The sequence below is a fragment of the Oncorhynchus clarkii genome, chromosome 16 (assembly GCF_045791955.1).
Source record: "Oncorhynchus clarkii lewisi isolate Uvic-CL-2024 chromosome 16, UVic_Ocla_1.0, whole genome shotgun sequence".
Classification (NCBI taxonomy): Eukaryota; Metazoa; Chordata; class Actinopteri; order Salmoniformes; family Salmonidae; genus Oncorhynchus; species Oncorhynchus clarkii.
Window position 1 is genome coordinate 52,996,596 of NC_092162.1, and position 15,899 is coordinate 53,012,494.

At 42.0% G+C, this 15,899-nt stretch overlaps 2 protein-coding genes across 2 annotated transcripts; both read left to right on the forward strand.

Moving 5' to 3' along the window:
- The first annotated feature begins 602 nt into the window (after window positions 1-602).
- Window positions 603-4,988, forward strand: LOC139368714 (transmembrane protein 115-like). Its single transcript, XM_071108001.1, has 2 exons — window positions 603-2,463; window positions 3,042-4,988. Exons 1-2 carry the CDS (start codon window positions 1,607-1,609, stop codon window positions 3,271-3,273), a joined length of 1,089 nt encoding a protein of 362 aa, XP_070964102.1. The 5' UTR covers window positions 603-1,606; the 3' UTR covers window positions 3,274-4,988.
- A 1,449-nt stretch (window positions 4,989-6,437) lies between these two features.
- LOC139368715 (rho-related GTP-binding protein RhoA-B-like) lies at window positions 6,438-10,965 on the forward strand. The gene is made up of 5 exons (XM_071108002.1): window positions 6,438-6,564; window positions 8,454-8,611; window positions 9,525-9,645; window positions 9,875-10,005; window positions 10,205-10,965. Exons 2-5 carry the CDS (start codon window positions 8,456-8,458, stop codon window positions 10,376-10,378), a joined length of 582 nt encoding a protein of 193 aa, XP_070964103.1. The 5' UTR covers window positions 6,438-6,564; window positions 8,454-8,455; the 3' UTR covers window positions 10,379-10,965.
- The last annotated feature ends 4,934 nt before the right edge of the window (window positions 10,966-15,899 follow it).

Consider the following 15,899-nt stretch of genomic DNA (forward strand, 5'->3'; position numbering starts at 1 on the left):
CAGTAGGGATGACCACGTGTTCTCTTGATAAGTGTGTGAATTTCACCATTTTCCTGTTCTGCTAAGAGTTCAAAATTAAATAAGTACTTTTGGTTGTCATGGAAAATATATGGAATAAAAAGTACAATACTTTCTTTAGGGATGTAGTGAAGTAAAAGTAGTCCAAAATATAAATAGTAAAGTACAGATACTCCTAAAAACTACTTAAATAGTACTTTAAAGTATTTTTACTCAAGTACTTTACGTCACTGTTGATTTCAGATCAGATTTTGCCAGTGCTCCGTCTGTGGCGTTTCATTCTTGTAGCATTCTGATGTCAGGGTTTTGTCTTTTTTTAAGTCTTGAGAAATGTGAATTCTTTTTTATTGTGGAAATTAATTACTGAATAAAATTCATGTGTATGTGGTTATCCAAGTATTTTTATGCCTCTTGAATCGATGCTTGAGGAGAGAGAACATTTTGAATACATGTCAGTTTGAATACATTTTCAAGTTATCCATGCCCCATAGGCTGCCCTTTCCACATGGAGCTTAAGGATCTAGCAACAACAAAAAACTATGTTTCCCATAATCAACTAGTGCACCAAACTGGCGTGACTTGACGCTTCGTGTGTGTTGGTGACGGTGGCACTGGCAGCGCAAGCGTTGTTGGTCAGTGTGAAATGCTGGGAGTGCCTCACAAGACAACAAATATTCCCGAATAAATCTGTTGCTTTATATCGGAATAACGTTGAAGTAACCCAAGAGACTTCTGACATTCTGAAATCGTAGTGACTCAATTAATTGCGCGTGAACCTCTAATTGTTTGCCTCGACAGCATTGCTTTGACGGCCTGTTGCTTGCTAGCTAACGCAGGAAATCCTCTGACGTTAGCTAGCTGGTGGACTAATTTGATCTGTGTGCCGAGGCGAGAAAAAAAAGGAGCTGGTACTGTTTCTTTTTTTGTAGTTTTCGTAGTTATACAACTCAAACCCGTTTATCAAATGGGTTCGTGAACTATAATGGCTGATTTAAAACGTAACAGTCTGACTTCTTCCTTAGCTAGTTAGCCTAGCTAACTACTTATTCCACAGTGCTTGCTAGCCAGCAAGCTGATGACGTTTATTATCTAGCTAGCGTTTGCTGGTTGAAGATCTGGGAATTTTTGGTATGATTTCTAAAGTCAAGTAGCTATTTACTAATTGGGAAGTTAAATTGTATGTAAACTTCGAGGATGACACCGTTCAATGTCAATTGAGCGTAATTGGCATGTTGCTAAATGTGTCGGCTAGCTTGCTAGTAAGTTAACGTTTGCCCAACTACTCTTATCTAATCAGAAACAAGGTAACTTCAGCAAAGTCCATAACAAGGTAGGAAAGTTGCTCCTTCAAGTGTTTTGAACAGTGAGACCATAAGGTTGATTTAAACCATTCATTAGCATTGATTAATCAGATTATTTCCCGGATGAATCTTCACTATAGAGAGTGGATGTTGTCTGGTTCCGCTGATTTCGTTTGTTATTCTTGGCACTGCTAAAAGAAAATAAGAAAAAAAAGGCCAGCAGGTGAGAAGTTGCGGGTCAGACAAACTTACTCATCGGCCCTTGCTCAAGACTAACAGACAACGCAATGAATCGCTATCTGCCAGTTGCACGACAGCACTTCTTTGGCGCATTAGCCAATACGAGCGTTGTGGTGAAGTCCATAAGTGCCATAGTGCTCCTTCTGTACCTGCTCTCATGGGCAGTTGACACTCCATATGCCCTGGGCGTGACACCTGGCTACCTCTTCCCCCCTAACTTCTGGATCTGGACCCTGGTGACCCATGCCGTGGTGGAGCAGCATGTGTGGGGAGTGGCAGCCAACGTGGGGACTGTTATGGCCTGTGGCCGGCTGTTGGAGCCTCTGTGGGGCGCCTTGGAGCTGCTCATCTTTTTCACTGTGGTCAACATCTCTGCAGGCCTCCTGGCTGGCCTCTCTTACTTGCTCACGTATGTTGTCACCTTTGACCTGGACTACCTATTCGCGGTGCGTGTCCACGGGACACCAGCCTTCCTCGGGGGGGTGTTGGTGGCCCTTAAACAGACCATGGGGGATACGACGGTGCTGCGGGTTCCCCAGGTGAGGCTCAAAGCTGCCCCGGCGCTGGTCCTCCTCTGCTTTTCCCTGCTCTGCCTCTCAGGCCTGCTGGAGAGTGCCGCCCCACTGGCGGCCTACAGCTTTGGCGCCCTGGCAGGCTGGGTCTACCTGCGCTTCTACCAGAGGCACAGCCGGGGCCGTGGCGACATGTCAGATCACTTTGCCTTTGCCTCCTTCTTCCCTGAAGTGGTACAGCCGGTGGTGGGGCTGCTGGCTGGCCTGGTGCACGCAGCCCTGGTGAAGATCAAGGTTTGTAGGAAGATGGTAAAGCGCTACGACGTGGGGGCACCTTCCTCCATCACCATCAGTCTGCCAGGGACGGACCCCCAGGACGCAGAGAGGAGGAGGTGAGTGCTCTAGAGGCCCAAATAAACACAAACACAGGCATCCATTTACCAAGAATTGTTTACCTCATGCTTCATTTTCTGGTTGACACACTTGCAAGCTATCATACTCATGTCCTTATTTACATAGACGGCAGTTAAGCCTACATACTGTATCATCACCTGGAGAGGATCAGGGGCTGTTTTGAAAGGGACTCCCAAGATATTCATTCAGAGACTCAATCATGGACACTCTTACTGACAGTTGTGGCTACTTTGCATGATGTATTGTTGTCTCTACCTTCTTGCTCTTTGTGCTGTTGTCTGTGCCCAATAATGTTCGTACCATGTTTTGTGCTGCTACCATTTTGTGTTGCTGCCTTGCTATGTTGTCTTAGGTCTCTCTTTATGTAGTGTTGTGTTCTCTCTCATGTCGAGGTGTGTTTTGTCCTATATTTATGTTATTATTATTTTATTTTTTATTTTAATCCCAGCCCCCGTCCCCGCAGGAGGTCTTTTGCCTTTTGGTAGGCCATCATTGTAAATAAGAATTTGTTCTTAACTGACTTGCCTAGTTAAATAAAATGATGATTGTCTTACAGGCAGTTGGCGCTGAAGGCCCTAAACGAGCGACTGAAGAAGGTGGAGGACCAGTCGACCTGGCCAAGCATGGACGACGAAGACGACGACAATGAGGATGAAGTTCGGACCGACACTCCCCTGCTCTTGGGACAGGAGAGAACGACGCCAGCAGGGGGGTCTAGCGGCTCCCAGAACACCACGGGACAGGAGTCCAGCATCATCAGCTTTGAAGACGCCCCCTCCCGCTCATAACAGACACACTGATTCGCACTCAGTCATGCTTAGTTTTGACTAGCATACACTACAGTGACTACACATGCACACATTAGCCCTAGCAGTTTGACACATTGTCAACATTGTCAGGCCTATCAGTTTTACGGTCTGACTCCCCAAAGTTGTACACAAATACCATCACGGACCCATCGCCCACCCTCATATGTTCATTGAAACGTTAATGCAATGTACAAACATATTGGTTGGACTCTCCCTACCTACCACTTTGCGTCTCTCCTGAATAAAGTATTGAATGGGTGCACAAAGTGTTTCGTAAAGCTCTTTTGCCCCAAAAGACAGCTGCTCCACACCTGCTACTCGTCTGGCTCCCAGATTTTGTGACTGAGACACTTGGACTGGAGCAGAGACTCTTGGCAAACTCCCCATCTGTTGCTATGTGTTACTATTGTCCCAGAGTAAGCTTTCAGCAAACGGACTGAGATTCTCAGCGGTTTTCTAGGTCATCCTTTTGTCCTGATGGGTGTTTAATTTTCAAGGTCAAATACGTCTTTTCTCTGGTCCCCATCACTGAAAGACTGAAATGAATCTAGGTTTACCCCACAGCTGTTTTACCGCTGTTAGATCTTCTGTTTTCAAATGTTTCCTAAATTTGTGGGAAACCTGATAATTTGATAAGTTGCTCTGTGGATGATGATGCGTTTCCTGTACCTGTTTTGAGGGGTTTACTTTTGCTCTGAATACTTGAGGTGATTTTCAGAATATCAACTACTCTGAGTCAGAGTTGGATTACTAGATGGGGAACCATAGCCATAATAGAATAAAGGGAATGTGGGTGTGTCTTCCTCTTTGTTCATACTGTTGAGTTGAGTTCTGTCAGAATATTTAGTTCTGGCCAGAAAGTTTTGTGTGTTTGGATTTAGGTGAATGAGTGTGTAACTGGGAGAGGGAGAGCACTAGATTGTTTACACAGTGGCTTCCTGTAATTTCTCACTGGTTTGCCCTGATAAAGTTCAGCAGCTTTTGACAATGACAGTAATAGTCACTGATGCACTCTTGACAGGCCGCTTTCTCCCTAAGGAACATTTTGTCAATCTCTTGTTTGTTTCTTTGGCTACGTTCCCACAGGCAGCCCTATTCACTTTTTCTTCCACTAATTGGTCTTTTAACTAATCACAGATATTTTTCAGAGCTGACCTGGTTGGTAAAAACGCAGCTTTAGACAGACAGCCCAATTCTAAACTTTTTTTTCACTAATTGGTCTTTGGTCCAATCAGGTCAGCTCTGATGTGAAAAGATCTGATGTGATTGGTCAAAATACCAATTAGTGGAAAAATATCCGAATTTGGATGCCTGTCTAAATGGAGCCTTTCTAGTTTATCTTTCTTTCCCTTATTAATCTGTCTCAATGTTGGTTAAGATAAGAACTGCATTCTTAATCTAACACAATGTATTTATGAGGTTAATGCTAGTGGCAGTACCTGTTTGTGTGGATTGACTGGAAATGTTTAGGTGTGGTGAATGATGGCAATACTGATGCAGTTCTGTTTAATTTGTTGGTGGTGACTTCAAGGCTTGGTTTTCAGATATTGTCCGTGCACAGGACAGTTTTCCCTGATTTCCACTATTGGTGTGTTTCTTTCTACTGTGGCCATTGCAGATTCCTCTTTAGTTTCTGATCTATTTGTTTATCTCTATATGAAATAAAATATGATTGTATGACATGTAACAATAAATTGTATTTTTGCAACACTGGGTAGGTAGTACTAATAGAGCACATGTCAGCTGATATTTATTTAGGCTGCCACTAGATGGAGCAGTTAGCACAGTATGTGATACTCTACAGCTGTTTTATTGTATGTCATGAAGGGCTTTGAACTGACAACCTTTTCCCAGGGGTACTCCACGTTGCCTTATTTAGGTGACTGTGACTTAGATTGGAATGCCTAATAGAAATAAATTATTTATCTAGCTTGATTTATATTTGTGATAAGGGTAGCTCAAATTCAAACATTTGAATTAAAACATGTTTTTACCAAGACACATAACAGTTAACATAAATCAACATGAGTGTACTGTATTTTATATTGCATTTAAAAAATGCTTATCCAGACTTTTTTAAATGGGTGTTACCTATATTTTAGATGACGATTCAGGCTTTCCAGAATGTAATTGGACTTACATTTGCATATATAATGAATGACAAGGGTTCATATTTTAAATTATATTTAAAAGTGATTAGTAATTTACACAGTTGTTGTGTAATGCCAGAGACCAGTAACACTTAAAACTAGGAACAATAACACCAGTGACAAATCTGTAGACAAGATGGCATAGCTAAAATGGAGGCCACAGTCGCTCAAACCACACTTCTTAAATTCAAAATAAATCACTTAATCATGTGATTTGATCAATTATTTTAAAACAATGTCCTTTCCCTTACTATAAACTGTGTAACACCAGTGACACATTTTAAGGCCTCACATCAAATTAATCATCCAATTGCTAACGTGCTTTTCAAAACAGACCTGGCTCCAATGAACCTTTGACCCAGGAAGAACTTGCCAAACAGAGTGCTTTTCAAAACAGCCCTGGCTCCAATTAACCTTTGGCCCAGGAAAAAGTTGGCAAATGGTTGAATCTTTTCAAAGTGGTGCATTTTATAAAGGGTAACACCCCTCAGTGGTAACACCAGTGACATGGATTTGAGGGACAGCTATTCACAAAATTATTTTGAATAATGAGTTGATATTTATATATATTTGTTTTTAAGTAGGCCACAACATAAAGCTTATACTTTCTTTTGCTTTATGACATTTTAAAGTGGGAGAAAAAAAACACTTTTTTTTAAATCAAAATATGTCACTAAACATCGACTCTAAAATATATACAAACATGGTTTGCAATTTAACTGTCTTACATATGTTTTTTTAACAATATACTTTGTCATTATCTGACACTTTTAACTGTTTTTCCTGGTGGTTATGGCTGGGACAGCAAAGCCACCATTTTCGTAGAACGACCCAATGCGAAGGAAGGAAGCATAACCTGTCCACTTCTTGGGTCCTTTCTAACATTTATTTTGTGTGGAAAAAGTTTTGGAATGCAACTATTATTGAAAAACCAAATCAAAACGGTTTGGATGCTCATCGAAACCGGGTGACGTGCACGCGCAGGCGTGGCTCACGCTCGTCCCCGCCACCCCTCCCCCTCGCGTGCACACGCAAAGTAATTCAACATTGTATCGAAACGAGGGTTAACGGCGAAGCAAGACAGCCCTGGGAAAACGACTGCAAGCCGTCTAAACAACAGGTACAACTACTTTTGAAACACTTTTATCGAAATATGACAACATTGGTGGAGTGTAATGGTAGGATAAATTGTTAGAAAGTGGTCCGGCCGTACATCGTCGTCGGTCTCGCATTTCGAAACGAGCCCGAGAGGACGACCTCAATAGTAGTAACGTTATACCGCGTCCGCACTGACTCAAGCTACTGGCTAGCTAGCAGCAGTAACCGTTGGAAAAGGATCTCCATTGTTTTTATCCTTCAAAAGAAATTGCCAGAACACTAGCTATGCTAGAAACCTACCGTATCCCCACCAGCTAACTTTCTTAGTTAGTTAGTTAAGGTATGCAGAAGCAAGTCAGTATTTGGAACCAACCGGCGTGTTAGTTTGTTGCTGTTATCTAGAGCAAGTTAGCCAACAACTAACGTTATCGGTTAGCCACCATCACCAACGGTGCCCCCATAATTCTGACCAGTTGGCTAGCTTGCTACGTTAGCTAACTGTGTTTTGTCAAGTAGCTAACGCTACTGTAGCGTCCTAGTAGTGAAGTTATGTTTTTTTTTTTTTTTTACTATAACGTGTAATCCTGTAAATAAAGGTTATACAGTACTCTTCTCGCTACCTAACTGTAACAAACAAAACTTTGACTTTGATTGGGTGGCTTAGTTTGGCCCGGCCATAGATTTCAATTATCCGTCTCTTTATTTTAGGTAACGTTGGTTAACTAGCTAGACAAGTTGCGGTCTAGGGTTGACCATTTTAATTTCACTTCAGATGGACCAGACACTGTTTTTCTGGTAGAGAGCTAGCGAAGTGAGTTTGTTGTGAATGGGGCCGCCCTTATACTGCGGACAACAGCCATCTGTTGATGCTTTGACGCCATCTTACCTAAACATTTGAATGATCCACCCTATGGGCAAAAATGCACCTAGTTACAGTAGCTTTAATGCCCGTCTATCCTAAGCAGTATTATAGTAGTAATTAATGTAATGTCAGCCAAGAAACTAAAAGCAGCTTGCCGTGCACCACTGTCTGATTTTGTCCTGTATGTGACTGCTTCAGAGAACCCATCTTATGTGGCGTTTGACTAATGGGGACATCACATTAATGATTACTAGGATACAGCTTTGGCACATACTTCACTTCTACAATCACATGATGTCCACAGGATCAGTGTGCTGGTAGTCAAATAACCAGTCAAATGTATCATGGTTATACATGGCAATACTAGCTAAATGTTGTCAAGACCTATTCTGGAAGTAGTCTAAACATAAGAGTTGGGGACTGTATATCAGAGTTGGTGCGTTCGGTCACACATGTCCCTCAGTCTAAAAATACATGGGGCATGTTTTCCACCTTGAATGCACCATTCATTGTCAGTCCTGACTTGTGATCCTAACATTCAGCAACTAGTTTAACGTGAGCAGCAATACGATCACTGAATGAATGGGCTGATTCTCTTTCCCTCTTTGCTGTCAATTTCCCTGCACACACATTTACCTGAGGAAACTTACTCAACAGTTATTAGTGGAGATTACCGGCGTCATGTGTAGAACATATACCATACCTGCAGTTTGTTCTGGATCATGCCAGTTTTGATAGAGCCTGGTTAACATTGGTTGTTGATGTCTTCTAAGACATGGATGGATAGGACCAGCTGGTTAAAGTTCAAAGTAAATTATCCCTTTAACCTCAGGTGTTGAAGGCAAGTGTGTTCCCCCAATAAGCCCCACTGGGAGAAATCGTTCGAGGATACAAGTGTGACTTAGCTTTGCGAATCTTCACAATTGTGTTGTGTCCAGTCAATCCACTACATTGATCCTATTTGAGACCACAGCAGTTATAAAACCTGTTTAATATAAGGCTGTTGGCTTGCTTGTGTTTCTTCATGCATTTTATTTCTCTCTTCTCAGGCATGGCAGCGATTCGTAAGAAGCTGGTGATTGTGGGAGATGGTGCTTGTGGGAAGACCTGTCTGTTGATAGTCTTCAGTAAAGACCAGTTCCCTGAGGTCTACGTACCCACTGTCTTTGAGAACTATGTGGCTGACATTGAGGTGGACAGCAAACAGGTAATGAATACAGACTCAACAACATACTTTTTTTATTTCTCAGTTGACGGTGTAAACAAGGTTAGGTGAATTACGTAGCCCTAATTGCTAGCTGGTTTTCAAGGTCGCTTCACTGTGTTTAATAGTGCTGGTCTTGGCTATCATGGTATCGGCTCGTTGAGATTGGGCTACATTTATCTGTAGCTATAAGGGCAGATGGGTATAATGGTATGGCACATGTTTGTTCAGTTAACCAGGTATAGAAACATATTAGGTGCAGCATATGCTTCTGAATGATGTAAGGAATATTTATTCTAAAGTTGTATTGTAAGACCCCATGGCACTTCATTAAATTGCGGCCTGTGTGAGCTATAAACCCAGGTGTCCTGGCCTCAATGTGGCTCGGCTATAAATCTGGGACATCTAGATTTGATAGGCTGAATTAATTCTGCTTACGTCATGTCATACTTGTAGAAGTGTCTTGCTCTAATTTGCTTTCCCCATTTAACAACCGAGAAGGGCAAGTAGCTTTCTATTAACCCTTTAGTGTGTCACACCGATGAATGTCTTCAAGAAATGTCCAGTTATTCATTTTCAAAGAGTGGCTCTTATCAGAGATGTGATTTTTCCTGATTTGCTGGGAGTTTGTTTTTCTGACATTGTCCTCTTTTCATTCCTCATTGAAGTTGGCCTACACCTAAAAGTAATATCCAATTATCCTGATTTCCTGTGTGTTCATGAAAGTCTGTGGTAGACAGACGTCATTAACTGTACAATGTACATTTTACTGAATCAATGTGTCCAAGGTTGTCTATGGTTTATTTCTCTTGCCAGAGGTTTGCTGATTAACCCAGTCACTAGAACAGCTGACATACGCTTGCCACTTCAAGCATATCTGTATGAGGGTTAACATTAGTTGTCTACTCTGTACTAGGTGGAGCTGGCTCTGTGGGATACAGCTGGCCAAGAGGACTACGACAGGCTTCGCCCCCTCTCCTACCCCGACACTGACGTCATCCTCATGTGCTTCTCCATAGACAGCCCAGACAGCTTGGGTGAGCTTACACACTCACTCTCTTGCTGTCATCCGCACAAGGTTTCCTTTTATAGGTGGGTTGTTCAGCCCATTCTGACTAGTGAAGTACTCACTCACACATCCAATACGCACAGGACAGCAATAGCTCTTCTACACCTCCTTCCTCCGGTACACTACCCCATATCTTCCCAAATGTACTGAGTGTTGGTGTGTGCTTGTCTGACTCTTGACCCTCTGATTCCGTACAGAGAACATTCCAGAGAAGTGGACTCCAGAGGTCAAACACTTCTGTCCAAACGTTCCCATCATCCTCGTAGGCAATAAGAAGGACCTGCGCAACGATGAACACACACGCCGGGAGCTGGCCAAGATGAAGCAGGTACGTAGAAAGGACAGGCACATGTTTTACCTCCCTCTACATTCTCCTGGGATTATAAACAAACTGGGATGAGAGAAAAAATGACCACGTTGGCTACAAAGCTTTCGGGAAAAGTCGCCCTAAACTATCTGTCACTCTTTCCGCATGATATGGTCAGTGCTTTTTGGATGTCCTGACGGTGCCTCTTAACTCTCTGTAGGAGCCAGTGAAGCCAGAGGAGGCCCGTGACATGGCCAACCGGATCGGAGCGTTCGGCTATATGGAGTGCTCGGCCAAGACGAAGGATGGCGTGCGGGAGGTGTTTGAGATGGCCACCAGGGCGGCACTACAGGCCCGGCGAGGAAAGAAAAGTAATAAATGTCTCCTTCTGTAGACTGCATGACAGGACTCAGTCCCTGTACCAGGGGCTCTGGCAAGTGTGTGGATGGACAAAGGGGGTTGGATAAGCACCCGTTTACATCTCACCAACCCCCCGACCCCCTCACACTTGCCGACCGACCGTTGGAGCTCGTGTCCTTGCTTTGGGAGATGATCTTAGAACGTATAATTTTTTTGTTGATGTTTGGTTTTTACTCATCTTATTTTTTTAAGTCATGGTAAACATTTATCAGTATTTAAATTTCACCTGCCAAATGCTGTTGTTGGGGCAGTCGTGAGAAGGGCTGGCCTCTGGACTGCCAGTCAAGTGCTCTGTCTGCCTGGACTCTGGGCTGGCTGCCGTTTCTTTGTTTGGAACACACAGGGCTGAACTCCTTTAAGTCTCTTATGTACAAATCATTTTAGTTTTTGGATGTGAAACCGTAAAGTAAGTGTTGAAATGAATAAACAGGAAAACATGTTGTATGCAAATCTGTAAATATAAGACGTGGGTATATTCATATGTATACACATACATGACTGGAACTGTATTTGTAAACTAGCCTTGGTTACATTGTGTAATAAATTACTTTCTATAACACATTTCCTTTTTTGTTGTGGGAATTGAAGGGCTACAATTTGCTTTGTCGTGCAAGGATGCTTTTCAGAGATGTTACGGTCCAGTGCAGCTGTTATCTATATATCAAATCATTTCAAAAGTACCTTTTGTGATTGTTCTCAATGAAAATAGTCAAAAAGAAACAGTTTCTTAGCAAAGGGTAGTTTCTCAAGCAATCATTTTCATTGGACTGTCGAAGTGATCTGAGTGGGGAGGGGGAAATGAGCTGTTATTGGCATAGAGTTTAGGAACTCTTATTGGTCTAAATGTTTTGCATGCTGATGTCACCATGGAAGACTTAAAGTCAATGGGTGTGTTTGAGTGGAACATTTGGTCAATTTGGTGATCATCATTGGTCACTGCCTTTCAAAGTGTTGCATTATGGGGATAAAAATTGTCCAGCCTGCATGTTGAACTTAGCACAAAGCATGTGATCAAAGGTAATGACGTTTTGACTGCACATCTCTGCAGTTGCTCTTCAACTTCTTCCTGCAGCCAACACCTGCATTGTGGGAGGCTCTATTGTCAACCAATCATTAGGGTGTTTTTGTTTGACACCTGAACGTGACCAATGATGTGACTGAAACAGGAACTTGGCTGCAATTCATGTATTCAGTGGATATGTTCAAGTGAATGTGATATGAGGCTCGTTCTCTAACCAATTGATTGTACAATGTACACTTGTCAGTTTGTGATTGTGTGATATGGGGATTGGAGACATGTTAATATTGACATAAAGAAAAGCCGTGCATGCTTTTTTGAGCCGTGCTTTTGGGAAACCACATCGGTGTCTGACTCTCGGCTGTCGCAGAGTGCACCTCCCCCGACTTCACTCCTCGACTTTGGTCTACAGTAGGTTGCTTTCGGTTTACCACTCGAACAAGCCCAAAGGGTGCATTCGACATTGCTGCCGACTTTAAAGGAGTGTCCAGATAGACTGATCTACAAATCACTTGGCATCCTAAATAACTACTCAATATTATCAGTCGGTCACAATTTACCAATGATACATCACGGTTTCGATGCTCTCGAACACGACCCTTCCCACTAAAACAGGATGAAATTTCAGGCAGTCTTTTCAAACAGCTCTTACAATAAAAGGGCATTATAAATTTTCACCATTTCACGGTGTTATTCCAACCTCAGTGTGGAAATATAAAACAGGAAAATCTATTTTTTACCTTTAAAGTAACTGTCCAGTTCATATTCTGTTAACTCATACCCAAATAATTTTGTTGCCTCGTGGCCAAAGCATAAATTGGAGAAAAACACATATCCCAAACAGATCGTTTAAATTTTTTTTGCTGTTTCCTCATATAACATGGTGTCATTGGCTGAGCTGGCCAGTCAGTGGTCTACTCTTATGAATATTTCATGCCCACACCATTCCAACACAGAACAGCTGCCTTTTAACATACTTAATTACTGTTTTCTTTGGAAGGAACACTATTTCACTCATATTGTAAATAATTAAAGGTCATACTTTATAGAAATCTGAAAACACTGGACAGTTTCTTTAAAGGTTGAGAACCACCTACAAGGGCTGAAGGAAAGTATCACCTGACAATCAATTAATCACACAATTTATTTTACAACAACCTTTTTAAATCAGCAGATGTTACAAAATGCTTTACAGATACAGTGAGCTACAAAAGTATTGGAACAGTTCAAATGTTAATGTTGTTTTGGTACTCCCGCACTTTGGATTTAAACTGATAAAAATTATACAACATTCACAACGTATTCAGACACCTTCCCTTTTTCCACATTTTGTTGTGTTACAGCCTTAATCTAAAATGGATTAAATAAAAACATTTCCTCGTAAATCTACAAACAATACCCCTTAATGACAAAACAAAAACAGTTTTTTTGACATTTTTGCAAATGTATTAATAATAAAAAAACAGAAGTACCTTATTTACATAACCATTCAGACCCTTTGCTATGAGACTTGACATTGAGCTCAGGTGCATCCTGTTTCCATTGATCATCCTTGAGATGTTTCTACAACTTGATTGGAGTCCACCTGTGGTAAATTCAATTGATTGGACATGATTTGGAAAGGCACACACCTGTCTAGATAAGGTCTCACAGTTGACAGATCATGTCAGAGCAAAAACCAAGCCATGAGGTCGAAGGAATTGTCCGTAGAGCTCAGAGAAAGGATTGTGTCAAGGCACAGGTCTGGGGAAGGGTACTAAAACATGTCTGCTGCATTGAAGGTCCAAAAGAACACGTTGGGGGAAAAGGGCCTTGGTCAGGGAAGTGACCAAGAACCAGATGGTCACTCTGACAGAGCTCCAGAGTTCCTCTGTGGAGATGGGAGAACCTTCCAGAAGGACAATCAGCTCTGCAGCACTCCACCAATCAGGCCTTTATGTTGGCCAGACGGAAGCCACACCTTACTAAAAGGCACATAACAGCCTGCTTGGAGTTTGCCAAAAGGCACCTAAAGGACTATCAGACCATGAGAAACAAGATTCTCTGGTCTGATGAAACCAAGATTGAACTCTGGCCTGAATTCCAAGCGTCACGTCTGGAGGAAACCTGGCACCATCCCTACGGTGAAGCATGATGGTGGCGACATCATGCTGTGGGGATGTTTTTCAGCGTCAGGGACTGGGAGACTAGTCAGGATTGAGGGACAGATGAACAGAGCAATTTACAGAGAGGTCCTTGATGAAAACCTGCTGCAGAGCACTCAGGACCTCAGACTGGGGCGAAGGTTCACCTTCCAACAGGACAACGACCCTAAGCACACAGCCAAGACAACACAGGAGGGGCTTTGTGACAAGTCTCATGTCCTTGAGTGGCCCAGCCAGAGCCCAGACTTGAACCAGATCAAACATCTCTGGAGAAACCTGAAAATAGCTCTGTAGTGACACTCCCCATCCAACCTGAAAGAGCTTGAGAGGATCTCCAGAGAAGAATGGGAGGAGTACGGGTACAACAAAGCTGGGACCCAGTGTCTCCTGACCCTTCCTGTCTCAGCCTCCAGTATTTATGCTGCAGTAGTTTATGTGTCGGGGGGCTAGGGTCAGTTTGTTATATCTGGAGTACTTCTCCTGTTCTATCCGGTGTCCTGTGTGAATTTAAGTATGCCCTCTCTAATTCTCTCTTTCTCTCAAACTTTCTCTCTCTCTGAGGACCTGAGCCCTAGGACCATGCCTCAGGACTACCTGACATGATGACTCCTTGCTGTCCCCAGTCCACCTGGCCGTGCTGCTGCTCCAGTTTCAACTGTTCTGCCTGTGATTATTATTATTTGACCATGCTGGTCATTTATGAACATTTGAACATCTTAGCCATGTTCTGTTATAATCTCCACCCGGCACAGCCAGAAGAGGACTGGCCACCCCACATAGCCTGGTTCCTCTCTAGGTTTCTTCCTAGGTTTTGGCCTTTCTAGGGAGTTTTTCCTAGCCACCGTGCTTCTACACCTGCATTGCTTGCTGTTTGGGGTTTTAGGCTGGGTTTCTGTACAGCACTTTGAGATATCAGCTGATGTACGAAGGGCTATATAAATACATTTGATTTGATTTGAGAGACTGAAAAACATCTTGTATCTCAAGGCCGTCAGACTGTTAAACAGCCATCACTAACAGAGAGGCTGCTGCCAACATACTGACTCAAATCAAATGCCACTTTAATAAATTGGTCACTCGTCACTTTAAATAATGCCACTTCAATAATGTTTACACATCTTACATTACTCATCTCATACGTATATACTGTATCTTATACCATCTATTGCATCTTGCCTATGCCGTTTGGTCATAGCTCATACATTTATTTATATGTAGGTATTTTTATTCCAACCCTTTAGATTTGTGTTTATTAGGTAGTTGTTGTGGAATTGTTCGATTTCTTGTTGGATATTACTGCACTGTCAGAACTAGAAGCACAAGCATTTCGCTACACTCACATTAACATGTGCTAACCATGTGTATGTGACTAATAACATTTGATTTGATTTGAAGAAGACTCGAGGCTGAAATTGCTGCCAAAGGTGCTTCAACAAAGTACTGTGTAAAGGGTCTGAATACTTATGTAAATGTAAAAACAAAATTGTAAATATTTCTAAAAACCTGTTTTGCTTTGTCAATATGGGGTATTGTGTGTAGATTGATGAGGGGAAAAAGCAACGTAACAAAATGTGGAAAAAGTCAATGGGTCTGAGTACTTTCCGAATGCATTTGGTTCCATAATCATAAAACACAATGACTACATCATGCTTGTGACTCTACACATTTCTTGGATGCATTTTCTGTTTGTTTTCGTTGTGTTTCACATTATTTTGTGCACAATAGAAATTAATGGTACATAATGTATTGTGTCATTATGGAGTCACTTTTATTGTAAAAAAGAATAGCATATGTTTCTCAACAATTCTACATTAATGTGGATGCTACAATGATTAGGGATAATCCTGAATGAATCATGAATAAGGATGAGTGAGAAAGTTACAGATGCACAAATATCATACCCCCAAGGCATGCTACCTAACCTCTCATTATTAGGAGAGACGGGTTGGTTGTAACACTTTTCAGCTTTTCGTCAGTTTCTCAGAGATCATTTATGGTAGTGTATTAAAAACTTGATACAAACAACCTACACCTGTCCTTTACAAATTGGTGAGGTTATTATTTGAAGTCAGAAGTTTACATACACTAAAGCTGACTGTGGCTTTAAACAGCTTGGAAAATTCCAGAAAAGTATGTCATGGCTTTAGAATCTTCTGAAAGGCTAATTGACATCATTTTAGTCAATTAGAGGTGTACCTGTTGATGTATTTCAAGGCCTACCTTCAAACTCAGTCTCTTTGCTTGACATCATGGGAAAATCAAAATAAATCAGCCAAGACCTCAGAAAACAAACTATAGACCTCCACAAGTCTGGATCATCCTTGGGAGCAATT